The sequence below is a fragment of the Petromyzon marinus genome, unplaced genomic scaffold (genome assembly GCF_048934315.1).
Source record: "Petromyzon marinus isolate PM22_M1 ecotype Great Lakes invasive population unplaced genomic scaffold, UKy_Petmar_22M1.pri1.0 PM_G_Scaffold_41, whole genome shotgun sequence".
In the NCBI taxonomy this organism is placed as follows: domain Eukaryota; kingdom Metazoa; phylum Chordata; class Hyperoartia; order Petromyzontiformes; family Petromyzontidae; genus Petromyzon; species Petromyzon marinus.
The window spans coordinates 1860641-1886300 of NW_027422993.1; the positions used below are offsets into that span (position 1 = coordinate 1860641).

A 25660-nucleotide genomic window follows, 5' to 3' on the forward strand; every position below is an offset into this window, starting at 1 on the left:
TGCCGAACGGGCAACGTCGTGGACAGTGCTGTGGGGTGGAGGGCCAATTCCAATCGGCCTCTTCTCTCAGGGCATTTGCGACCACCATAGCGGCTAATTAATTGAAGGTGGAGGGGCTGGTAACCCCTCCACCTTCATTTACTTAATTGAAGGTGGAGGGGTTACCCACTCACCCACCCACTCACCCAGACACTCACACATCCACCCACTCACCAAGTCGCCCACACACCCAGCCACTCACAACAATCGCCACTAATTGGCGGTGACGTCACCACGACGCATGTGCCAGGCTCACGTGGTTAGCAGTAATTAATTAATTAAGCCCCTCTCCACCTTCAATTAATTAACCCCTCCACCTTCAATTGATTACCGCTAACCACGTGACCCTGGCACAAGCGTCGTGGTGACGTCACCACCAATTAGTGGCGATTGTTGTGAGTGGCTGGGTGAGTGGCTGGGTGAGCGAGCAGGTGAGTGAGTGGGTGAGTGGCTGGGTGAGCGAGCAGGTGAGTGAGTGGGTGAGTGGCTGGGTGAGTGAGCGGGTGAGTGAGTGGGTGAGTGGCTGAGAGAGTGGGTGAGTGAGTGGGTGAGCGTGTGGGCATCTGGGTGGGTGAGTGGGTGGGTGAGTGAGTGTGTGAGCTGAGTGTGTGGGCGACTGGGTGAGTGGGTGGTGAGTGTGTGAGCGACTGGGTGAGTGAGTGTGTGGGTGGGTGAGTGAGTGAGTGGGTGAGTGAGTGAGTGTGTGAGGTGAGTGTGTGGGCGACTGGGTGAGTGGGTGGGTGGATGAGTGGGTGGGTGACTGTGTGAGTGAGTGAGCAACTGGGTGAGCAACTGGGTGAGTGTGTGAGGTGAGTGTGTGGGCGACTGGGTGAGTGGGTGGGTGAGTGGGTGGTGAGTGTGTGAGCGATTGGGTGAGTGTGTGGGTGAGTGGGTGAGTGAGTGTGTGAGGTGAGTGTGTGAGCGACTAGGTGAGTGTGTGGGTGGGTGAGTGACTGTGTGAGTGAGTGAGCAACTGGGTGAGCAACTGGGTGAGTGAGTGTGTGTGCGACTGGGTGAGTGAGTGGGTGGGTGTGTGTGTAGATGAGTATGTGAGCGACTGGACGAGTGAGTGTATGAGTGGTTGGGTGAGTGGGTGGGTGGGTGAGTGGCTGAGTGAGTGGGTGAGCCAGCAGGTGAGTGATTGGGGAGTGGCTGAGTGAGTGGGTGAGTAAATGGGTGGGTGAATGTGTGAGCGACTCGGTGAGTGAGTGGATGAGTGAGGAGGGGTACTGCGGAGGGTGGGGGGGGTGTACCAGGGGTGAGGGGTAATGATTATTATACAGGGCGGTACAAAAGTCAGGACACAGTTTCTTGGGTTTCTCTTTAAGTTTATTGTGATTTTTCGAATTCATATAGTTTAACACGTAGCAGGCTTTCGCGACCAATATTTTTAAAGGTTTTTGGGTAAGATCGCGTTATTTATAAATGTGTCGTAACCCTCCACCACCCGACACGGCCAATCAGCAAAAAAAAATGTCACGTTGACAAAAGACAAATAGTTCACTACTTTAGCCCACCGGTGTGTTGAAGAGTGAATCCACAACATTTACAGTTTGAGTAGTGTGACGTTTCGCTGGTAATTACATCCAGCATCATCGGGCAATTCGCCAGAATGGTAAAGACCCTCTCCACTTGCTCCCGGTCTTAAATAGAGCAGCAGCAGGGTGACGTCATCATTTAACTCATATCAGGTGCAGTGATTTGAGGCTGAGGGGGGGGGGTATTGTAATGATATAATCGAATAGTAATCAGTCAATGGTTATGATTAGTAATGAGTTGTAGATTAGTAATTAGTTGTAATGTGTGTTAGTAATCCGTTAATTAGTATGTGTTTCCCCTATAAGGAATTGTAATATGTATTATTTAATAATACGCTTCCAGGCCGCACTAAGCCTGTAGCTGTCAGAGCGATTAAAGTTATTTTTATTCCTCTCAATTTCAATGGATTCTCTAATTAGTCTTTGCCAGCAATAATTAGTTTTACACAACACTTCAACGTTATCAAAATCAATTGAGTGTCCTTGTTGACAAGCATGTTCTGCCACTGCCGACAGTTGTGTTTGAGATAATTTAATATTTCTCTGATGTTCTTTTAGTCTTACGCTGATGTTACGTACCGTCTGTCCAATATAGCATCTGCCACATAAACAATTAATCCGATATACACCTTCTGTTGATAATTTAGGTAATGCATTTTTAGTACAAGATACTAGTTTTTGAATTTTGTGTACTGTACCAAATTTTACTGTAATGTTTTGCTTTTGCAAAACACGGGCTAATTTGTCAGTTACTCCTGAGATATATGGAATTTTTTTATTGTTTTAACAATGTGATCGCTTTCAGCAGTATTGCTTTGCGATCGTGATTTGGCATTCAGTGCTCTGTTGATTTGAGCATTATTGTAGCCATTCTGTCGTAGTGCGTCTTTAACGTGTTTGATCTCTCTCACTAGACTCTCTCCATCTGACACTGTTTTAGCCCAATGTATGAGCGTCTTGATAAGAGAGGATTTCTGAGCTGGATGATGATGTGATTCTGCATTCAGATAGGTATCAGTGTGCGTTTGCTTTCTGTAAACGCTGTGTGTTATTTTACCGTTTAGGCCATGTCCAAGCAAAATATCTAGGAATGGGAGTGTGTTATTCACCTCCATTTCCATGGTGAACTGGATGGCCGGGTTTTGTGCATTGAGATGATTTAGAAAATCATTAAGCGTATCTTTACCATGTGACCAGACAACCAAAGTGTCATCCACATATCTAAACCAAAAAGATGGTTTTAATGTTGTCTTTTGTCAACGTGACACTTTTTTTTGCTGATTGGCCGTGTCGGGTGGTGGAGGGTTACGACACATTTATAAATAACGCGATCTAACCCAAAAACCTTTATTATGAGTTTATATAGGTAGCTCTGCTTAAACGCGTCTCTCTCTCTCCATCCATCTCTGTCTTCACTCTCTCCCTCTCTTCATATCCCCTGTAGGTTCGGGCCCGAGCGAGTTCCTGCCGGGGATTTGGCTCTTCAGGAGTTGATTCCCCCCGTGACTTTGTCGGCACGAGGCGACCGCGCGGAGCGTCAAGGGCTCCACCGGGCCCCAAGGCGCCGCCCCAGCACCACCGTAGCAGCCAAACCACCGGTGCTCGGCATGGCCTGCATGAAGAAGGTCCTGCCGGACCTCATGTTGCGCACGGGGTACAGCGTCGTCCGGGAGAACGGACAGAGGAAGATCGGACCACCGCCCGACTGGCAGGGGCCCCGTCCCGCCCGTGGCTGCGAGGTGTTTCTGGGGAGGATCCCGCGCGACCTCTACGAGGATGAGCTGGTGCCCGTGCTGGAGATGGTGGGGAATCTCTACCAGCTCCGCCTCATGATGGAGTTTAGCGGAGAGAACCGCGGCTACGCGTTCGCTACCTACGCCACGCGCGCCCAAGCCATGGATGCCGTCAAGAAACTCAATAAATTCGAGATCCGTCCCGGATGCCGCATTGGAGTCCACTTCAGCGTGGACAATCGCTGCCTCTTAATTGGGGGCCTGCCAAAGGACAAGAAGCGAGCGGAGGTGATGATGGCGATGAGCGGTGCCACGGAGGGCGTGGTGGACGCCAAGATGAGCGTCTGTCGCTGGGACAAAATCCTCAACCGAGGCTACGCGTTCATCGAGTACGGGAGCCATCACGCGGCCGCCATGGCCCGGAAGAAGCTCCTTCGAATCAACTTGCAGCTATGGGGCCGGACCATCAAGGTGGACTGGGCCATCTCGGAGTGGGTGGCTGCGGCCGCGGCGGTGGAGATGGAGGCGGCGGTGCCAGACCTGCTGCAGCCGGAGTGCACGGGCACCAGCAAAGCCGCACAAAGCCAATTTGGGGGCTGGGGGGCACGCATGCAACTGTGGTGGGTACCTCTCCACCTGCGGCCCATGCCCATTGCTCTCGAGGCGCTGCCGGAGGCGGCCATGCTGTCGTGGGAGGTGCGGCTGCGGATGCTGTGCCGGACCGCCGGCGTCAGCTACCCAATATTCGAGCTGCACGCTTACTCGGAGCCCGGGATACCCGTGGGCCTCCTCTATAAGATGTCGATTCCCGGGGTGGGAGAAGGCGCCGGCATCTTCCTCAAATTTCTGAGCTCCAGCGAGGAGGGAGCACGGGAGGTGGCGTGTCAGCTCGCCTACAACATCCTCAGCAATGCGAATCCCCCGCCTCCGGCCACGCCCTCTCGTGGAACCTTCGAGCAGGTTACACGAGAGGGCGTGGCCAGAGGTGTGGCTAGGCCCCGCCTCCAGCCACGCCCTCTCGTGGAACCCTTCGAGCAGGTGACCGGAGTAACTCAGCTAGCCCCACCTGTTGCCCTTGCCCCAGATGTGCCTCCTTCCCTGATTGGTTGTTACCTCTGTGGCCGTACCCCTGAAGCCCTTGCCAGGCCAGCAGGTGTCACCCTGTCAAGTCAGCAGGTGTCACCCTGTGATGTCAGCAGGTGTCACCGTGTGATGTCAGCAGGTGTCACCCTGTCATGTCAGCAGGAGTCACCCTGTGATGTCAGCAGGTGTCACCCTGTGATGTCAGCAGGTGTTACCCTGTGATGTCAGCAGGTGTCACCCTGTGATGTCAGCAGGTGTCACCCTGTGATGTCAGCAGGTGTCACCCTGTGATGTCAGCAGGTGTTACCCCTGTCATTGCACTTTAATGAAAACCGACAACAGAATCCTTGAAGAAAAAACTAATTCAGGTGTTTGACATGTCAACGCCATTTCGTTTTGAAAATGTAGCGGAGAAAAATATATATTGTTCACATCGCATTCTGTTTTGTCAATAATCTCTGTAACGTGTGCCTGCTCTGCAAGCCATACATTAACCCCTTTCTTTCTCAATTTAATTCCCAGCATGCAATTCTCCAAGCCTCAGATTTTATAACATATTTCGCACAACTTTAATCCTGGTAAATATATTATTTTCTTTAAAAACACAAGCATTATATTTAGTCTATTGCATTTCTAAAGTCTTCTAAGTAAAAATATAAATTGTATTAAACCAATGTTAGATCATCGCTATGATAAATATATTTCTACCCTACAACATACAAATCTACATTGTGCTAATGTTTCAATTCTACTTTTATTAACTTACAAATATATATAGTCTAGGACACATTTTCAAAGGAATATTTTCATGTACCCAGACAATATTTGCACGTGCCCACATAAAAAACTTGCAGACTGCATACGTAGCTACGACAACAGAATCCTTGAAAAAACGAACTCAGGTGTTTGACATGTCAATGCCATTTCGTTTTGAAAATGTAGGGGAGAAAAATATATTGTTCACATCGCATTCTGATGTCAAAACATTTGATTCTTTATAAAATTGAAAAACCCTTGAACAACTTTGCTGCACATGGAGATGTCCGTGCACCGCCTCGTTTCCACAGCCTCTATCCCGGTGCCATTTGTATTTCATGCACATACCGCTGTTAAGAGTTTGATGTTTTATTGATTTTCAATTTTGGTGTTTTTTTGCTGTAATGTTTTTTTGTTACTTTTTTAGTGGAAATAAAGTCCTGAAAAGTCTCTTCCTCTCTCTCTCTCCACTCTCTCGGCCGAGTCTCTGCCACTTTTGGTTCTGAGTGTCGCATGCTTGGGATCCTTCTTTCCCTCCTCTGTGGATTTAATTTGATTTGCTGATTAACATGTCAACATATTTCAGACTTTTTCCTAATCATTACCAACGTTTCCATGGCCATGCACTTTAGAGTAACTTATTACCTTTTAACACAGCATCATAATATAATTTTCCTGGATCATCGCCTTTATAGCTTTGATCAATCACCAATGGTTTACTGGTTCGTTTTTGTATTTACTTATGCCACCGTCTTTCCCCGTGGGACCATGTGGCGTGAAGTTGTGTCGCACATAAACAGAATCGGTGCACATCACGATTTTCCGTACTCGACTGTCAGTTGCCATCCCCGGGGCGATGTGCACATTTGTCGACTCGGCGAATCGATTTGATTTCGGGGCCCCGTTGGGTCGTCCCTTTTGTGCTTTTGCGTGAGCCGGATTTCAACGCAATTCCCGATCCGCTGTGGTGCCACGGTCTCGGAGCAACTCTGCCATCGCCTCGACTCCCCCGTGCCCCCCCACACCGAGCACGCACCTGCAGCTCACGCACGTAGCGTTCTGGCGGGGGATTGCCCGGCACGACGGGTTTTCATCCGAAGGGTCTCTGGGATGAAAGTCCCGCGGTTTCCCGGCGCCAGGAGAATGGCCGACCCTCGCAGAGTGAGTCACATTGCGGCGCCCCTGAGTTGGCTTCAAATTGTTTGGGCGCGCGAAGTTTCGCCGGGTCGGCGGCGACGAGTCGCACGCGACGCTCTCCGCCTTCTCGAGCCGCTCGCGGAATCCGTGCGACGCCGGCGAGCGCCGCTACGAGGCGGCGATAGGCAAAGTTCCCTTTCGTCTTCGTCCCTCCGACTATCACGGCGTCCGCGCGACGCCGTGAGCACGGCCGCGAGGTACGTGATGGGGCGTGCGAGCATTTGCGGACTTGGGTAGCGGTAGGCCTAGGGTCGGCTCGTAGAATATTCCCTCCGGGCGTTTGCACATTCATCAAGTCTGCAAAGACACCAGAGTACACACACGGGAGAGAAACCCTTCAAGTGCACTGTGTGTGGGAAGGCATTTTCACAGTCAACTGTTCTTAAAAAACACCAGAGAACACACACAGGAGAGAAACCATTCAAGTGCACTGTGTGTGGTAAGGCATTTTCACTGTCATCTGCTCTTAAAAAACACCAGAGAACACACACAGGAGAGAAACCCTTCAGGTGCATTTTGTGCGGGGTGATGTTTGCACGGTCATCAAATCTTCAAGTACACGAGAGAACACACACGGGAGAGAAACCCTTCAGGTGCACTGTGTGTGGGAAGGCGTTTGCACATTCATCAAGTCTGCAAAGACACCAGAGTACACACACGGGAGAGAAACCCTTCAAGTGCACTGTGTGTGGGAAGGCATTTTCACAGTCAACTGTTCTTAAAAAACACCAGAGAACACACACAGGAGAGAAACCATTCAAGTGCACTGTGTGTGGGAAGGCATTTTCACTGTCATCTGTTCTTAAAAAACACCAGAGAACACACAGGAGAGAAACCCTTCAGGTGCATTTTGTGCGGGATGGTGTTTGCACGGTCACCACATCTTAAAGTACACGAGAGAACACACACGGGAGAGAAACCCTTCAAGTGCACTCTGTGCGGGAAGGCGTTTTCACAGTCACCACATCTTAAAGTACACCAGAGAACACACACGGGAGAGAAACCCTTGAGGTGCGCTCTGTGTGGGATGATGTTTTCACAGTCATCACATCTTAAAGTACACCAGAGAACACAAACAGGAGAGAAACCCTTCAGGTGCACTCTGCAGGAAGGCGTTTGCACATTCATAAAATCTTCAAGTACACCAGAGAACACGGAAGCATCTGAAGATCCACAAGGAGTGGAGTCTGAAATCAGCTTGTGAAAGTCAAAGTGCCGCAATGAGCCCATCCCTCATGAAACACGAACCGGAAGAAAATCCCAGCTTGGACACTTTTAAAGGTATCGAGGTGAAATATGAAGAGGTGATGGTGAAGAGGGAAGAGGTGATGGTGAAGAGCGAAAAACTGAAGGTGAAATGTGAAGAAGTGAAGGTGAAGAGCGAAGAAGTGAAGGTGAAATGTGAAGATGAAGATTCAACTCCAAAATGGGACCTTCACATAAATGGAGGCAACGTGAAGCAGGAGGAGAATTCTGACTGAGGCAGAGCGAGGCAACTCCCAGCAGTTTGTGGAGGTGTGGGTGGACTTGCTCCTAGACAATACAAAGTCAAGTGGAGACCCGGTAGATGTGTAAGCCAGAGACAATGTCGCTACAATAGATGCACCTTTGTCACAAACCTTTAATGACAAGAATGTGAAGTTGAACACTCAGCTCCTAGGTTCAACCTGCAGAGTAAGAGCGGCCAGTCTTTGTGGACCTGTGGGTTGGGTCAATCTCTCACCAGGAGCGAGAGCCAATAAGCTCTCAAGCATTCACGATGTTCTCATGATAATTGCTTTTACGCTTTGCTCGCTTAACCGCCTCAGCAACTCGGAGTTTCGTGTCTCGTCTGAAACGCTCGAGGAGCATCCCCAAGTAGCAGCTGCCCCTGTGTGGCATACGGTGGTGGCCCTGCACCAGCCTGCATGTGGACAAGAGCCTGTCAGTAGGGGGCGATGATTGATGCGTCATCTCAGTTGTGTAGTTTGTAGGCAATCTTGATTCGAAGCTTTCGTGACTGCAGGAATCCACATTTTTGAGTTCTTTCGGTAAAGTCACCACGTGAGTAGAAACATAACAGACCACGGCGTTTAGATCACAACACAAGCAATCATCATCAGGTGGGACAACCACAGCAAGAGAAACTGCTGAAGTAGTAGGCGCCTACTCCAGCAGTTCCTTCTTCTTGCTGCTGTGCTTGTCCCACCTGATGACGATTGCTTGTGTTGCCATCGAAACGCCGTGATTTATTATTTGTAGCGTAATGTTTTAAATTTGCTACATTTTGACCCAGACGCCAGCATGCAATGGCCTACTTGTTTTGAATGACGCAACAATGGTACGTTGTACATACACTGTTAAGCAGACGGTGCGTATTTGTAAAATTACTTCTTGTTAATACGATGTAACGTGATGCAGTCAATTTCGCTGCAGTAATTCAATGTTGTTAATATGCCCGTCAATGATTTAGAATGAATACTTGTCTGATTGTGCGTGTGCATGTAACATTTTGTCTGAGGGTCAAACATTGAATAAGTGATGGTAGGACAAAGTGCGTGTGTGTTTTGGAAGTAACCTGTACAGAGAACTCGGGTGAGACCCGTTGTTCTTGTGATACAGGTCAAAGGGTACTTTTGTGTTTCACGAAGCGTCTGCCTCTGGAGCAACTCATTGTCTTTGAAATAGGTAGCACGCTCGGATCATTCATCAGTTACAAGGCATACCACTTGAAAGTTACACGTATAGGAGGAGGTACATTCTCTACAACACAAATTGTAGTTTTGTCTTACGTGTTGACGTAGATTTTGTCTAGCTGGGACTAGAAATGCTCCTTGCTGATTCACGTCTGGATGTTCGTAACCATCGGTTGAAGCAAACCCCACTGCTGTTGTTGAGACGCTGTACACCAATAAGGGTCCAACACATTGACGGCCTTCAGGCCAGGAAAGTCACAAAATTTGCACTCGAAGGACGCATTCATGCAAGTACCCCATGCTCCGTTTTTGAAGTTTTAAAATTAAACATCTTTGAATTGTGTTGTGTTTTGAATTAGATGATTTTATTTCCTCATTAAAAGCTTGTATCAATTTACATCTGGAAGACTTCATTGAAAAGGACATTTCGTGTGAATTTTCTCTCGTCATTAAGTAGATGGCCTTGCCGGGGGTTTGGTTCAATGTGGACACAAACAGGGTACACACACAGTGTATACACACAGTGTACACAGTGTACACACACACAGTGGCACACAGTGACACAGTGACACAGTGTGCACACGCAGTGTACACACTGTGTCACAGTGTACACACACACAGTGTGTAAACTGTGTGTGTGTACACTGTGTGTACACACACACAGTGTACACACTCAGTGACACACAGTGACACAACAACAACCGCCATTCGCCACTAAGTGGCGGTGACGTCACCACGACGCTTGTGCCAGGCACAGTGACACACACACAGTGACACAGTGACACACAGTGTATACCCATAGTGTACACACACGCAGTGTACACACACAGTGACACACAGTGTACACACACAGTGTACACACACACAGTGTACACACACAGTGACAGTGACACAGTGACACACACAGTGACACAGTGACAGTGTACACACACAGTGTACACACAGTGACACAGTGACATACAGTGACACTGTGACATAACAACCGCCATTCGCCACTAAGTGGCGGTGATGTCACCACGACGCTTGTGCCAGGCACAGTGACACACACACAGTGACACAGTGACACACACAGCGACACACAGTGACACACAGTGACACACACAGTGTATACACACAGTGTACACACACAGTGTACACACAGTGTATACACACGCAGTGTATACACAGTGACACAGTGTACACACACACAGTGTACACACACAATGTATATACGTACACACAGTGTACATACACACACTGTACACACACAGTGTACACACACAGTGTACACACACAGTGACACACACAGTGACACAGTGTACACACACATAGTGTACACACACACACAGTGTACACACAGTGTATACACAATAATGTCCACGTTGCTGAGCCCACGCACCCAAGGGAGGGAGCAATGGAAAATGAATCTAAATCAACTTAAACTCCACCTCTGTGACATCACCACTCTGCCTTACCTCATCGGCGTGAAACGCCAGGGGGAGGTGTACCTCGCTAGTGACATCATGTCACCAAGGTATTCACCCCAACCCCGTCCACCGCGCTCTTGAGCATGACGTCACCTCCGATTGGGTCACTGCCGATATCGTTCCAGTGGCAATCCTTATTTGGGCAAAGCTACGCCCAGTGCTCTGGTTCTATTGGGTAAATTCTAGATTTAAAGCTTTCGTGACTGCTAGGATCCATACTCTTTGGTTCTATTGGGTAAAGTCACGTAGGTGAAAATAAAATAATAAAATTAACAAAAATCACTACGTTTCGGCCACAACACAAGCGGCCTTCATCAGGTGAAGGGACGAGGCTGTCTGGAGGACAGCGCTGGAGTGGAAGAAGCCACGCTTAGATCACGACCTTTAAGCTGTGTGAGAAGAAAAAGACCACGCGCCTTGACAAAGGAATTAGCATATAATTTAGCATTGAAATGGCTCAATGAAATAGCTAAGTTAAAGTATACACATCCGCAGAGGTACCCCTTGACAAAGGAATTAGCATAGAATTTAGCATTGAAATAACTGAGTGATTAGCTTGTAACTGGTCACAGAAATAGCTATGTTAAAGTCAGAGCATATACATTCACCGAGGCACCTAGTACTCATCACGCCCAGTGACTGGCGGCTCATTAACATAATGTATCCGTTAAAGTCGTCGCGAGTTTATTGCGACGGGTTCAGCGCCCATGCCCCCATCCCTCGACACATGTGCTGGCCTATTAACATAATTTATTCAGTTGGAGAGCCGCTCTTGGGAGGGAAGTGACGTCATACTACTTCCTGCTGTCGCGAGGTAACAGGAAGTTGCCGTGTGCGCGCTTGCACTGAAATCCGAGGTGAGAAATTCTCATCGTGGTGGTGGTCGTTGTGGTTGTTGTGGTGGTGGTTGTGGTGGTGGTTGTTGTTGTTGTTTACCAAGGTAGAGCCTCTCTCTCTCAGGGATGTCAGTTGAGTAGCAGTGAGCATGGGAATCGATGTCCAGGTTGGAACTTTACAACGCGGGGCCTAGCCACGCGGGGCCTTGCCTCCTGCCCTCGCCTGATTGCATTCACTTTAATTATCTCGCTTAAGTTTAATTTGTCTTCACCCGGCTCGCCACTTTGTAACTTTGTTTTATTGTCAATATTCACGCAGTTTTTATTTTCTTTTGTCACCAGGCCAAGCCCGCTTAAGCTGCTATACCGCTCTTGTTATCAGAAGCGACCTGCCCACAACAACACAAGGTGAGGCTTTGTCAACGTGTGTGAATGTTTTGACTTTAAACTTTGGTGACTGCAGGAATTAATATTCTTGGTTCTTTCGGTAAAGTCACGTAGATAGAAAATAAAATTAAAATAACTGATAATAATTTTTCTTTTTTACAATGAAGCAAAAAACCCCACAACGTTTCTATGGCAACATTAATGTTGAAGATGCGAGGGCTTACAGGAATATTTATGACATTTGCCCTCTCATTGCGTGCCATGACAGTGCTGTTTGCACAGTCACACATAGTCACTGTAAGATGTTTTTCTTGGTCGTGTTGTTGTTTTGTTGCTTGTTGTGGTTGCACCCGATTCGAGAGCCGAATGGCTCACGGGACTATAACCAAAATAAATCAAACTGAAAATCAAAAAAACTGAAACCGCGTGATGAATTTGGGAAAGTTTTTCACTGCATCTCCAAATATATATAAAAGGCAAAGTTGTGATTGTGTGTGTTGTCTGTTCAAAATGTTTAGCGTACTTCCCGACATGCAATAAACTGGAAATTTGCCATGTGGGTACTTTCCAGACTGTACACCATGCAAACATTATACAAATACACTTTTGTGTTTTTGTTGGGGGGGGGGGGGGGAGAGCTCAATAATGTATAGATTTTTTGGACGGCAAGTGAGCTGTGACGTCAAATCTGTCACGTGACCCTCGCATGTGGAAGCGTAACGCATTGTATTGTAGTGGTTAGCGTTGTCTGTCTGTGTGTGTGTGTCTGTGTGTGTCTGTGTGTGTGTCTGTGTGTGTGTCTGTGTGTGTGTGTCTGTGTGTGTGTGGAAGAGTAACGCATTGTAGTGTAGCGGTTAGCGCTACGCCGCGCTACGAACCCGGCGACCCGAGTTCGATTCCCGCTCACGGCCACCACCGGCGACGATTATTTGAACCGCTTCTGGGCCTCCCCTAGGTCGACTCAGCCTCAAACGAGTAACTGTTGTTGTGTGAACATCGCCACTGGGGAGACAAAGGCGGCCGGACGTGGTGGATCCAAGTCCCGGGCGAAGCCGGGTAGTACAGCTAGTCATGAATACATGAATGAATATAGACGTGTAAGTCACGTGTGACTGTTTATATTCATTCCTCCATGGCTCGATACTGACGTGTAGATGGTGTGGATATTCTTATTTGCTGTCTGCAGCTGACGCTGGTCTGATGGAGCAAAGGCAGTCAGCACAGCAGCTCGGTACGGCAAGTCAACAATGCGACCAGCGTGCATACAGCACGGATCGGACTGGAAATTTGACACGGCACCAGAGAACTCGCACAGGAGAGAAACCCTTCAAGTGCACTGTGTGTGGGAAGACATTTTCAGATTTATCGACTCTTAAAAAACACCAGAGAACACACACGGGAGAGAAACCCTTCAAGTGCAGTGTGTGTGGGAAGGCATTTTCACGGTCATCTGCTCTTAAAATACACCAGAGAACACACACGGGAGAGAAACCCTTCAAGTGCACTGTGTGTGGGAAGGCATTTTCACGGTCATCTGCTCTTAAAACACACCAGAGAACACACACGGGAGAGAAATCCTTCTTGTGCAGTGTGTGTGGGAAGACATTTTCTGATTCATCTGCTTTTAAAACACACCAGAGAACACACACGGGAGAGAAACCCTTCAAGTGCACTGTGTGTGGGAAGACATTTTCAGATTCATCTACTCTTAAAAAACACCACAGAACACACACGGGAGAGAAACCCTTCAAGTGCAGTGTGTGTGGGAAGGCATTTTCACGGTCATCTGTTCTTAAAAAACACCAGAAAACACACACGGGAGAGAAACCCTTCAAGTGCAGTGTGTGTGGGAAGGCATTTTCACAGTCATCTGGTCTTAAATCACACCAGAGAACACACACGGGAGAGAAACCCTTCAAGTGCAGTGTGTGTGTGAAGGCATTTTCACAGTCATCTACTCTTAAAACACACCAGACAACACACAAAGGAGAGAAATCCTTCTTGTGCAGTGTGTGTGGGAAGACATTTTCTGATTCATCTGCTTTTAAAACACACCAGAGAACACACACGGGAGAGAAACCCTTCAGGTGCAGTGTGTGTGGGAAGACATTTTCAGATTCATCTACTCTTAAAAAACACCACAGAACACACACGGGAGAGAAACCCTTCAAGTGCAGTGTGTGTGGGAAGGCATTTTCACGGTCATCTGTTCTTAAAAAACACCAGAAAACACACACGGGAGAGAAACCCTTCAAGTGCAGTGTGTGTGGGAAGGCATTTTCACAGTCATCTGGTCTTAAATCACACCAGAGAACACACACGGGAGAGAAACCCTTCAAGTGCAGTGTGTGTGTGAAGGCATTTTCACGGTCATCTACTCTTAAAACACACCAGACAACACACACAGGAGAGAAATTCTTCTTGTGCAGTGTGTGTGGGAAGACATTTTCTGATTCATCTGCTCTTAAAACACACCAGAGAACACACACGGGAGAGAAACCCTTCAGGTGCACTGTGTGTGGGAAGACATTTTCAGATTCATCTACTCTTAAAAAACACCACAGAACACACACGGGAGAGAAACCCTTCAAGTGCAGTGTGTGTGGGAAGGCATTTTCACGGTCATCTGCTCTTAAAAAACACCAGAAAACACACACGGGAGAGAAACCCTTCAAATGCAGTGTGTGTGGGAAGGCATTTTCACAGTCATCTGGTCTTAAATCACACCGGAGAACACACACGGGAGAGAAACCCTTCAAGTGCAGTGTGTGTGGGAAGGCATTTTCACAGTCATCTGCTCTTAAAAAACACCAGAGTACACACGGGAGAGAAACCCTTCAAGTGCAGTGTGTGCGGGAAGGCATTTGCACATTCATCAAATCTTCAAGTACACCAGAGAACACAGAAGCATCAGAAGATCCACAAGGAGTGGCATCTGAAATCAGCTTGTGAAAGTCAAAGTGCCGCAATGAGCCCATCCCTCATGAAACACGAACCGGAAGAAAATCCCAGCTTGGACATTTTTAAAGGTATCGAGGTGAAATGTGAAGAGGTGATGGTGAAATGTGAAGAAGTGATGGTGAAGAAGTGATGGTGAAGAGTGAAGAAGTGATGGTGAAGAGCGAAGAAGTGATGGTGAAATGTGAAGAAGTGATGGTGAAATGTGAAGAAGTGATGGTGAAGAGTGAAGAAGTGAAGGTGAAATGTGAAGAAGTGATGGTGAAGAGCGAAGAAGTGAAGGTAAAATGTGAAGATGAAGATTCAACTCCAAAATGGAACCTTCACATCGATGGAGGCAACGTGAAGCAGGAGGAGAATTCTGACTGTGAGGCAGAGCGAGGCAACTCCCAGCAGTTTGTGCAAGTGGAGGTGTGGGTGGACTTCCTAGACAATACAAAGTCAAGTGGAGACCCGGTAGATGTGTAAGCTAGAGACGATGTCGCTACAATAGATGCACCTTTGTCACAGGCCTTTAATGAAAAGAATGTGAAGTTGAACACTCAATTCCTAGGTTCAACCTGCAGAGTAAGAGCGAGCGGCCAGTCTTTGTGGACCTGTGGGTTGGGTCAATCTCTGACCAGGAGCGAGAGCCAATAAGCTCCCAAGCATTCACGATGTTCTAATGATAATTGCTTTTACATGGTGCTTGCTTAATCGCCTCGGCAACTCGGAGTTTCGTATCTCGTCTGAGACGCTCGAAGAGCATCCCCAAGTAGCAGCTGCCCCTGTGTGGCACAAGGTGGTGGCCCTGCACCGGCCTGCATGTGGACAAGAGCCTGTCATTAGGGGGCGATGATTGATGCATCATCTCAGTTGTGTAGTTTGTCGGCAATCTTGATTCGAAGCTTTTGTGACCGCAGGAATCCACACTCTCTAGTTATTTCGGTAAAGTCACCACGTGGGCAGAAACATAACAGATCACGGCGTTTAGATCACAACACAAGCAATCGCCATCAGGTGGGACAACCACAGCAAAAAGAAGACGCTGAAGTAGGCGCCTACTTCAGCAGTTTTGTCTTCTTGCTGCTGTGGTTGTCTCACCTGATGACGATTGCTTGTGTTGCGATCTAAACTCTGTGATCTATTATTTGTAGCTAATGTTTATAATTTGCTACATTTTGACCCAGACGCCAGCATGCAATGGCCTACTCGTTTTGAGTGACACTACAATAGTACGTTGTACATACACTGTTAAGCAGGCGGTGCGTATTTTTAAAATAGCTTCTTAATACGATGTAACCTGATGCAGTATATTTCACTGCAGTAATTAAATTTTGTTCATATGCCTGTCAATAATTACGAATGAATACTTGTCTGTGCGTATTTTAAATGTTATTATTTTATAAGGTGATGTTAATATCGAAAACTGACACATAACTGGCATGCCATAAATAGGAAATTAACTCTGCTTATTTGAATCAATGTATTCGTATATGTTGATAAACTTTTCAAGCAGATTTTGTCTCTAACGGCGACTACAGGGACCACCTGATTGTTTAAAAATGTCTTTGATTATAACTATGATTGCCTACAATTCGTCATGTGTAGCTTATTTAGACTATAATTTATTCACTACCCAAAATGAATTTACTTGAAAACATAGAGCTGATATTTGTAAGCAATGTCTTTTTTATTTATACGTTTGAAAAAAAATATTTGCATAAATTGAACTTGTTCAGATACAAGGTGAATTCACAAGGCTTTGTTAAAAATCCAATATTTCAGAATTTTGCCTTAACGGAGAATATTTTTTTAAATGTTGGTAAAAATAAAGATTCAGAAATATATATTGTGCCGTGTCTACAATTTTACTGTAAAGTGGAATTGGTAAAAAAAATTGATGGTTCAATGAGCCACTCCGTCTACGGGAAAGCTACCCATACGGATGTTTACCTGAAACCGGATTCCAACCACCATCCATCCCAGAATTCCCTCATCAAGACTCTGCACCATAGAGCCCAATACATATCCGACCAGGAACACATAGCCAGTGAACTCAAGCACGTACATCACGCTCTTAAGGCTAATGGTTACTCCGACTACAATCCGCAAAGCTATCACTCCAACCATGAAGAAGGACCCTCTTGAGGAGCCTTTCAAAACCATCACTTTGCCCTACATTGCGGGGATCACAAAAAAGATCTCCAAAATCTTGAGTAAACACAAGATCCAGGTCCGATTCAACACATTACATAAAATCCGTGATCTGGTTCCGTCTGTAAAAGATGTGATTCCGGACATACAGTACCCTGGCGTCTACAAACTAAGTTGCCTCTGTGGTAGTAGTTACATTGGAGAAACCAAACGACATGTCTCGGACCTCATTCGTGAACAGAATGCAGACCTAAAACACGGTAGGACCAACACCTCAGCCGTGGCAGATCACTGTTATAATTCAGTAGGCTCACATGACATTGACTTCTCCAAGACAGAGGTTCTTTGTAAGCCATCTGGCTACCATGAGAGATTCGTTCATGAGGCTATCCACATATACACAGAGACAATTGCAACCGGGAAGATGCATTCTGGCTTAGCAATCATTGGAAAGATTTGATAAACCATTTCGGGTCTTAATTGTTGTTCACGCTTACAGTGGCTTTCAGACCGCATTCCATTATTTTCGTCTCCCCCCTCCTCTATTCCGAACATAGATGGACTAGTCCTTCTAAATAAACTGTCAAATCGCTCTCTGTGGTGCTAACGTTAAAAAAACCCGCCACTTTTTTTCAAAATTTCTTGCTGTGGTTTTCACACCTGATGATTGCTCGTGTTGCAGTCGAAACGTCGTGAGAATTTTATTGTTTTATATTTTTATTATTTTATTGTTTCCCTTCTACGTGGTGGTGACTTTACCGAAAGAACCAAGAATATGAATTCCTCGCAGTCACGAAAGCTTTAAATCAAAATGTATTTTTACTTTGTTAACATCTTTCACTTTCGCACGCCGCTAATTTTTTGCGACAAGAGGTTTCATTATCACAGGTTACACATGCAGTGGGCCCAAGATGAGGCGAGACGGTTCGCTGGAGGCAACACGTTTATTCAACAAGGGAACCACAACACAGAGGGGTGACGACCCCTCACAGCCGATAACCTCAGGAGGCAGTCCCTCCACACTACGGTGCCCTTACTCTGGTTCTAGCGCATACCCTACACTGGTTATGTCTGAACCCGACCCTAGCCAGGGTCACTGGGCTCTTCGCTTCAGGGTATTCAGGGTCTTCAGGGTAGCGCTCAAGAGTCTTCTTCAGAGCTTCAGGTGGACGAGGACCGCCAAACCCGTTCAGGGGTCCGGCTTTTATCCCCGTTCCAGGGTCTCTCCGCCCCTGGCCAAGCCTTCTGGAACTCTCTAGGGGGCCCTGGAACATCCCCCAGCCCCCCCCCCCCCCCTCTTGGGGTCTGGGGGCCCTGTTCGTCCCACCTGGTCTGTACACCACCCCCTGTTGCCGCATGTCCGCTATTACAGGTCAGCTCCCGTGGTAATACGCAGCCCAACATGGCGCTACATCATCCCCCCCCCCCCCCCCCCCTTGTAGCATCCAGGCGTCTGCTACGTTCACAGGAAGCCCTAGACGCATGCACGAATATGCTCAAGGTGCCACGTCATACGTTCGAGCGTATGGATGTCCCCGACTTATTTATTATCTTTACATGTAATCCAACTTGGCCTCAGATAAAACAAAAAAAGTAATAACTTTCATTCGGCCAGACACCCAGCCGTCGATACGACTTCACAGCCAGGGTGTTCAGACAAAAGCAAGTCAAATTCATCGAGAGCATTCACCGAGAGTCGTGTTTTTTGGAGAAACAAGATGCTGGATGTACTCAATTGAGTGGCAGAAACGAGGACTTCCACATCATAGGGGTTTCCCCTTTTTTTCTGGCAACAAAACTGAAACCTTTTGGCGTCCTCTGGTCGAGCACCAATTTGGTCGAGGCTCTCAAGAAAGCCGTCCCTTGATGTGGACCAATCGGTTTCAAGGACAATGCCACATATATTATCATAGTGTGTGTTTTGTTTGCATTTTGACTGCAGGTATTGTGGTTAATGCAGTAGACATGAATCCTTGTAAAAAGGTTTCAGTTTTGTTGCCAGAAAAAAGGAGAAAAACCCCTATTATATTTTGGTACTGGCAAAGGAGGTCTAATGATGTAGATGACTTGCCCACGCTCATATTTTAATCCGGCTGAAAGAAAAAAATCATCCAATCCAAATCGATGTTATATCTGCCGAGTTTCCAAATCCAGAGGAAGACCCAAAATCTGTTTGCAGTAGTGACCGCAAATATGATTCATGGACCATGTGGAAACCTTAATGTCAATGCAGCAGCATGTATGAAGGGGACATAGAGAGCAGCAAGAAATATCCGAGACAATTTAGTAAAGACACACAAACTGGAGATGATGGATATCCTCGCTATAGAAGGTGAGCTCCAGCAGACGGTGGATACACAGCAAGACTGAAGATTAGAGGCAACGCAGAAATCGAAATGGACAACAGGTGGGTTGTTCCGTATTCTCCACTTCTTTCTAAAATGTTTCAGGCGTAGATGTGTTGACCACACTCCACCTCCTCCAGTCAGTGTGTGTATCATGGTGTGTGTGTCAGTGTGTGTGTCAGTGTGTGTGTGTGTCAGTGTGTCTGAGTGTGTGTGTGTCAGTGTGTGTGTCAGTGTGTGTTTAACTCTCTGCTTTATTGACCTGGTCAAGGCCTATGCTACCATCAGTAGGCCTGGGCTCTGGGTTGTTCTTCGTGCTTTTGGAGTACCTGACCCTCTGCTCACGAGCATTAAGGACCTTCATGATGGTGAGCGGGCCCGGGTAAAACTACGTGGCTGGGAGTCAGAGCCATTCCCTGTACACCTTGGGGTGCGACAGAGATGTACTCTGGCTCCCACATTATTTAACATCTATTTTGACCACGTAGTTCTTGAAGCCTTCAATAGCTGTACTGGGGGAATCTCCATATGGTACAGATATAATGGGAGGCTGATCGATGCCCGGGTGCGGTCAAGGGATGGCTCCCTATTGCTCAACCACGTTATGTATGCTGATGATTTGGTAATGGCTGCTCAGTCAGAGGAGGAGTTGGAGATGCTGCTGCTGAGACTGGAGCGTGCCACTAAGAGGTGGGGCCTTACCATCAGCCCCACCAAAACTAAGCACCTGCCTGGGTATGACTGGCTCCAGTTTAACAGCAGAGGTCTCACTCCGAATCAGTCGAGCGGCAATATCTTTTCATTGGTTGCGTAACGCTGTGTGGAAGCTACCTGGTCTGTCGCTCCGCACTAAGCTTCAGGTCTTCTTGGCCACGGTCATTCCCTCCCTTCTCTACGCTTGCGAAACGTGGACCCCCCCTAATGGAACATCTTCGCCAGTTAGAAACATTTAGTCTGGCCTGCCTACGATCCATCCTGGGTTTAACCAGACTGGATTGTGTGAGTTCACAAATCCTTGAAAGATCTGGGCAAGGTCCCATCAGTGAGCTCCTCCGGCGGGCAAGGCTGCGATGGCTGGGTCATGTAGCCCGCATGCCCAGCCACCGCATGCCGAAACAGCTTTTATTCGGCCGAATTGAGGGGGCTAGGCGGGCGCGGCACGGGCTAGAGAAGAGATGGAGTGATGTGGTACAGGAGGACGTGGAGCTGAGTGGACTTGCCGATGACTGGTACCAGCGGTGTCAAGATCGGCCTCTGTGGAGGAGGCTCGTGAAGGATGCTACTGGGCAGTTGGAGGCAGTCGCCCTCCAACAACAACGGAGGGCGGAGGAGCGACGCTCAGAAAAACGAGCGGACCGCCGGGTGGCTAAAGCACAGCAGGTTGGCACAGTAGGGGGCACAGGTGGTGCATCAGCCAGTCATCTCAGTCAGTCGACCCGTGGCACCTGGGTCTGCCCCATGACCTCCTGCCAGCGGGCGTTCGACACTTCACGTGGCCTCAGGGTGCGCATAGCCTGGCACAAGCGTCGTGGTGACGTCATCGCCACTTAGTGGCGAATGGCGGTTGTTGTTGTCAGTGTGTGTGTCAGTGTGTGTGTGTCAGTGTGTGTCTGAGTGACTGAGTGTATGAGTGAGTGACTGAGTGACTGTCTGAGTGAGTGACTGAGTGTCTGAGTACGTGTCTGAGTGACTGAGTGTCTGAGTGACTGAGTGTCTGAGTGAGTGTCTGAGTGAGTGACTGAGTGAGTGACTGAGTGTCTGAGTGAGTGACTGAGCGAGTGACTGAGTGAGTGTCTGATTGAGTAACTGAGTGATTGAGTGTCCGAGCGAGCGAGTGAACCACTCCCAACGCCCTCACCCGCTGCCCTGGAGTCTCCTCACCCTCCTCCTCACCACCCTACACCTCACCACCCAGCCCCTCCTCACCACCCTACACCTCACCACCCAGCCCCTCCTCACCACCCTACACCTCACCACCCAGCCCCTCCTCACCACCCTACACCTCACCACCCAGCCCCTCCTCACCACCCTACACCTCACCACCCAGCCCCTCCTCACCACCCTACACCTCACCACCCAGCCCCTCCTCACCACCCTACACCTCACCACCCAGCCCCTCCTCACCACCCTACACCTCATCTCCTCCTCCTCACCCTGCATCTCCCCTCCAGCTGGTGTAACTCAGCCATGATGTCGTCTATCTGCTTGAGAATCCAGCACTCCTCCACCCTCTTGAGACTCGCCACCCTCTCCTCCACCTCCTCCTCGTCGCCCGACTTACAGTCGCCATCATCGGCTGCACTGCATGATCTCCGTAGTCCCCTCCTCCTCGTCCTCTTCTTCTTCCTCCTCCTCCTCGTCTTCCTCTCCTCCTCCTCGTTCTCCTCCTCCTCGTTGTCCGCCACCTCCTCATCGTCTCGTGCTCTGTCGACGCTCGGCTGCAGGCGGCTGGCGCGAAACTTCAGCAGCAGCCTGCGGACGCCCCCCGTAGACTCCACCACCTCCTTCTCCTTGTCGTCCCTCCGCTCCTTCACCTCGTCACCCTCCACCACCACCTCCCCCTCCTTCTCCTCCTTGCCCCTCCGCTCCTTCACCTCGTCACCCTCCACCACCACCTCCCCCTCCTCCTCCTCATCGTCTCTCCGCTCCTTCACCTCATCACCCTCCACCACCTCCTCCTCCTCCTCGTCCCTCCGCTCCTTCACCTCGTCACCCTCCACCACCACCTCCCCCTCCTCCTCCTCGCCCCTCCGCTCCTTCGCCTCGTCACCCTCCACCACCTCCTCCGGCGATGAAGACGATGACGACGATGCGTCCGAGAACGACCAACAGCTGGACGACGAAGACAACGCTCTCTGCTGCCGGTATTGTTGCTGAATTTGTCTCCGTCGCTGCCGCTGCTTCTCCAGGGCGCGACCCCGGCGCCTCTCGGAGGGCGGCGGCGGCTCAGCCAGCGGCCGCGGCATCAGCGAGCAGAAGTGGAACGTCGCCCCACGCGGGGCCGAGCGCCGCTTGCCCGCGACCGCCGCCGCCGGCAGCGGCAGCGGAGGAGGAGGCGGAGGAGCGCGGCAGGTAGAGGAGCCCGGGCAGGGATCGGGATTCGGTCCCACCGGGCAATCCGCCGCCGCCTCCCGCCGCTTGCTTAGCGGCGACCGCCCGGCCAAAACCTCCTCCTCTTCCTCCTCCGCCTTCATCGCCGCCTCGGCCTCCTCTTCCCCTCCTCCTCCTCCTCTCGCTCCGCCTCCTCCGCCCCTCCTGCTGCTCCCCCTCCTGCCCATGCCCTGCCACCAAAAGTCGAAGTGTCTCTTCCGCGCCGCACGCGGTCCAACCGCGGCCTCCCTGCGTCTCTCCGCCTCCTCCGCCTCCTCCTTGCCCGCCGCCTCGTCGGCACCGAGCGCCGGCCCCGACTCTCCGCCGCCGTCTCCGCGCTCCGGGGCGACCCTCGGGCTGATTCCCGGCGTCGGCCGGGCGCCGCTGCTGACGCCGCCGCGGGAGCTCTCCTGGGGGGGCGCCGCCGCCGCCGGAGTCTCCCGGCGGCGGCGCCCCCCCTCGAGAGCCCGGAACGTCACGGGGCGACGAAGACAACGGCCGCGGCGGGGAGGCCCCGGCGCGGGCCCCGGCCCCCCGGCGTCGTCGCCGAGCGGGCGAGCGACCTTGGAGGGCGCCGCGTGGGACTCGGCTCCTCCTCCTCCGGCGTCGTCCGTGGAGCGCTTGGGCACCCGGATGGGCCGGGAGGAGCGAGCCCTCGCGGAGGGGGCGGCCGTGGCCATGGCCGGGGTCGGGGCCGGGGCCCGGGCTGGGGGAGGCCGTCTGGGAGGCTGCTGGTGAGGGGGGAGGGCCAGAGGAGAGGGAGGAGACGCGGGATCAGATTCCAGCATTCAGCGCGCAAACATCCCGGTAGCGGTGGTGTTATTAGTGGTAGCGGTGGTGGTCAGTGATTGTAGTGATGTTGGTAATGGTGGTGGTAGTGATGGTAGTGTACGGTAGTAGTGGTGGTGGTGGTATTGGTGGTGGTAGTGATGGTAGTGTATGGTAGTAGTGGTGGTGGTGGTATTGGTGGTGGTAGTGATGGTAGTGTATGGTAGTAGTGGTGGTGGTGCTGGTAATGGTGGAAGTGGCGGTAGAAGTGGTGGTGGTGATGGTGCTAGTGGTGGTGGTAGTAGTGGTGGTGTAATGGTGGTGGTAGCGTTGCTGGTAGTAGTGGTGGTAATGGTGGTGGTAGTGATGGTAGTGTATGGTAGTAGTGGTGGTAATGGTGGAAGTGGTGGTGGTGATGGTGCTAGTGGTGGTGGTAGTAGTGGTGGTGTAATGGTGGTGGTAGTGACACCCGAGATTGTATACAGGTTAAGGGGGGGGGGAGAGACAAGAAGGGCCGTGGGGGGGGGCTAAGTTAAGCCGCCTTCTGTTATGCTGCAGGGGGTTGGGGGGGGACGGAGAGATGGCCGTGTGCAGGTTGAAGAGCGTTACACACATGAACCAGAGGCAAGAGGCAGTAGTTAAGCTGACAAACTGGTTGCCTTGCAGAGCATACTGCTGTAAACTATAAGGCTGCTAAAGTTTAACTTGGGTTTAACTTTATTTTTTTTACCTCCGCGACTTTACCGAAAAAAATCCAAAGAGTATGAATCCTTGCACATCACGAAAGCTTCAAATCTAGCGCCTGACATCGTGTTAGTTTGGCACCGATGTTCGTGCTGATTTTTTAAACTAGATCAATAAAACAACATTGATTACATAATAAAGTATAAAAGCTTTCGTGACTGCATAAAATTACTCATTGGTTTTTTCGGTAAAGTCACGTATGTAGACATTTTATTGTAGAAATACAATAAAATTATATTAAAAAACCAATGAGTAACATTGATTACAGCCCCAGCTCAGTTTTTTTTTCCCCATCAATGAAACAGCCCCTGGAGTGAGAGCACCTTCCAGGGTATAAACCAACACTGCCGCACATCTGTCCAAGAGCTGTGTAAAAAAACAATTGAGTTGAAAACAATGTCAAGCCGACAGGGAAAGGGGCTCCTGGCAACTGTGACCACCAGCCAGGTCGATGTGTTGGTAATGAGAATGTGCAATTTGTTTTATCCTTGGAAACACGGACTATGAATAAAACGAGATATTCTTAGTTCTTTCGGTAAAGTCACGTTGAAGGGAAACAATAAAATAATAAAATATATATAAAACAATAAAAATTCTCACGACGTTTCGACCATAACACAAACGGTCGTCATCAGGTCGAAACGTCGTAATAATTTTTATTGTTTTATATACATTTTATTATTTCATTGTTCCCCTTCAACGTGGTGACTTTACCGAAAGAGCGAAGAATATGAATTACTGCAGTCACGAAAGCTTCACATCAAAATTCAAAACGAGATACTCGCAGAGTTTACGCTTCTGAATGTGCACTTGTTCAAGCGATTCACTCGGTCTAAGAGGCAGACGCACGGTAAATTATTGGGCGGCACTTTGTAAGCTCCTAAGGTAGACAAAGCGAGCTTGAACACGACGCGCTCGAGTGAAGTCTTTGAGCGACGCATAGTTCATAGTTCATTTATTTGGTATAGCCCTGTGAGCCATTCGGCTCTTGAATCGGGTGCAACCGCAACAAACAAAAAACATGAACAAGAAAACATCTTAAAGTGACTTTGTGTTGACTGCGCAAACAGAAAATACAGGAAAAAAATATCAAAATATTCCTGAAATAGCACCGTACACCAACGCTGTGTGCAAAAATCCCAGTGGGATGCAAGTCAAATAACAACAACAACCACAAGACAACTAAGATTAAAGCCATCAGTCTAACTCCGTACTACAATAAACAAAAACATGGCCAAAACAATTTTTTTTCGAAATCACCAAAATAAAAGCCATAAATCCAATGTAACAGTGATCATAGGGACTGTGACCGAATTTTTAACAATAAACTACATAAATTATAACACCAAAATCTAGAGCCATAATTTAGGCCACTGAATAGCAGTGGCAGCTAGGGTTGTACAACTCCTCTAGAGCACATTGACACGCGTGCATTGCAAATAATTCAAGTTTAAAACACGCAGCAAAGATTCGTTACAAAAGCCTAGCGGCAGCCTTCAGGCATCCTTTGGAAGCTTGCTAACCCACAACATAACCTAGAGACCATCTTCCAGGTCTCTATGGAGACCATCGCATGACAGCGGCATCTGTAGCCGGCCAAAGTGCCGCCTCGGCCGGCTGGGCAATCTATCCGAGACCGGTGACACTCCCGGAATAGGCCTCAACACGGCACTCACCAGCGCAACGCTGCGTAGGTGTCTGGGGAGGGGGTCTTGAGCTATATTCTCCTTCGTGGTGAGGTTACAAACAAAACAATGTCCTCGTGTGGTCGTGGTGTAGGAGGAGATTCGACGTTCCGTGCCTCGAATCACGGGCAGGCGACTCGGCGGGGCTGTTATCACGTGAGGCCTTAGCAGGGCGTTTTTATAAACCGTAGTGCGGATAGGCGAACACGCAGTGCGAGCGAGGC

General features: G+C 49.2%; 1 protein-coding gene across 1 annotated transcript in view; it reads left to right on the plus strand.

Moving 5' to 3' along the window:
* The first annotated feature begins 453 nt into the window (after nucleotides 1-453).
* LOC142917090 (RNA-binding protein 47-like) overlaps nucleotides 454-25660 on the plus strand; it is a 36681-nt gene continuing 11474 nt past the window's right edge. The window contains exons 1-2 of the mRNA XM_076061787.1: nucleotides 454-506; nucleotides 3022-4348. Of these exons, the coding sequence (XP_075917902.1) occupies nucleotides 3185-4348 (1164 nt within the window). The 5' untranslated portion in view covers nucleotides 454-506; nucleotides 3022-3184. The remainder of the gene's footprint in view (nucleotides 507-3021; nucleotides 4349-25660) is intronic.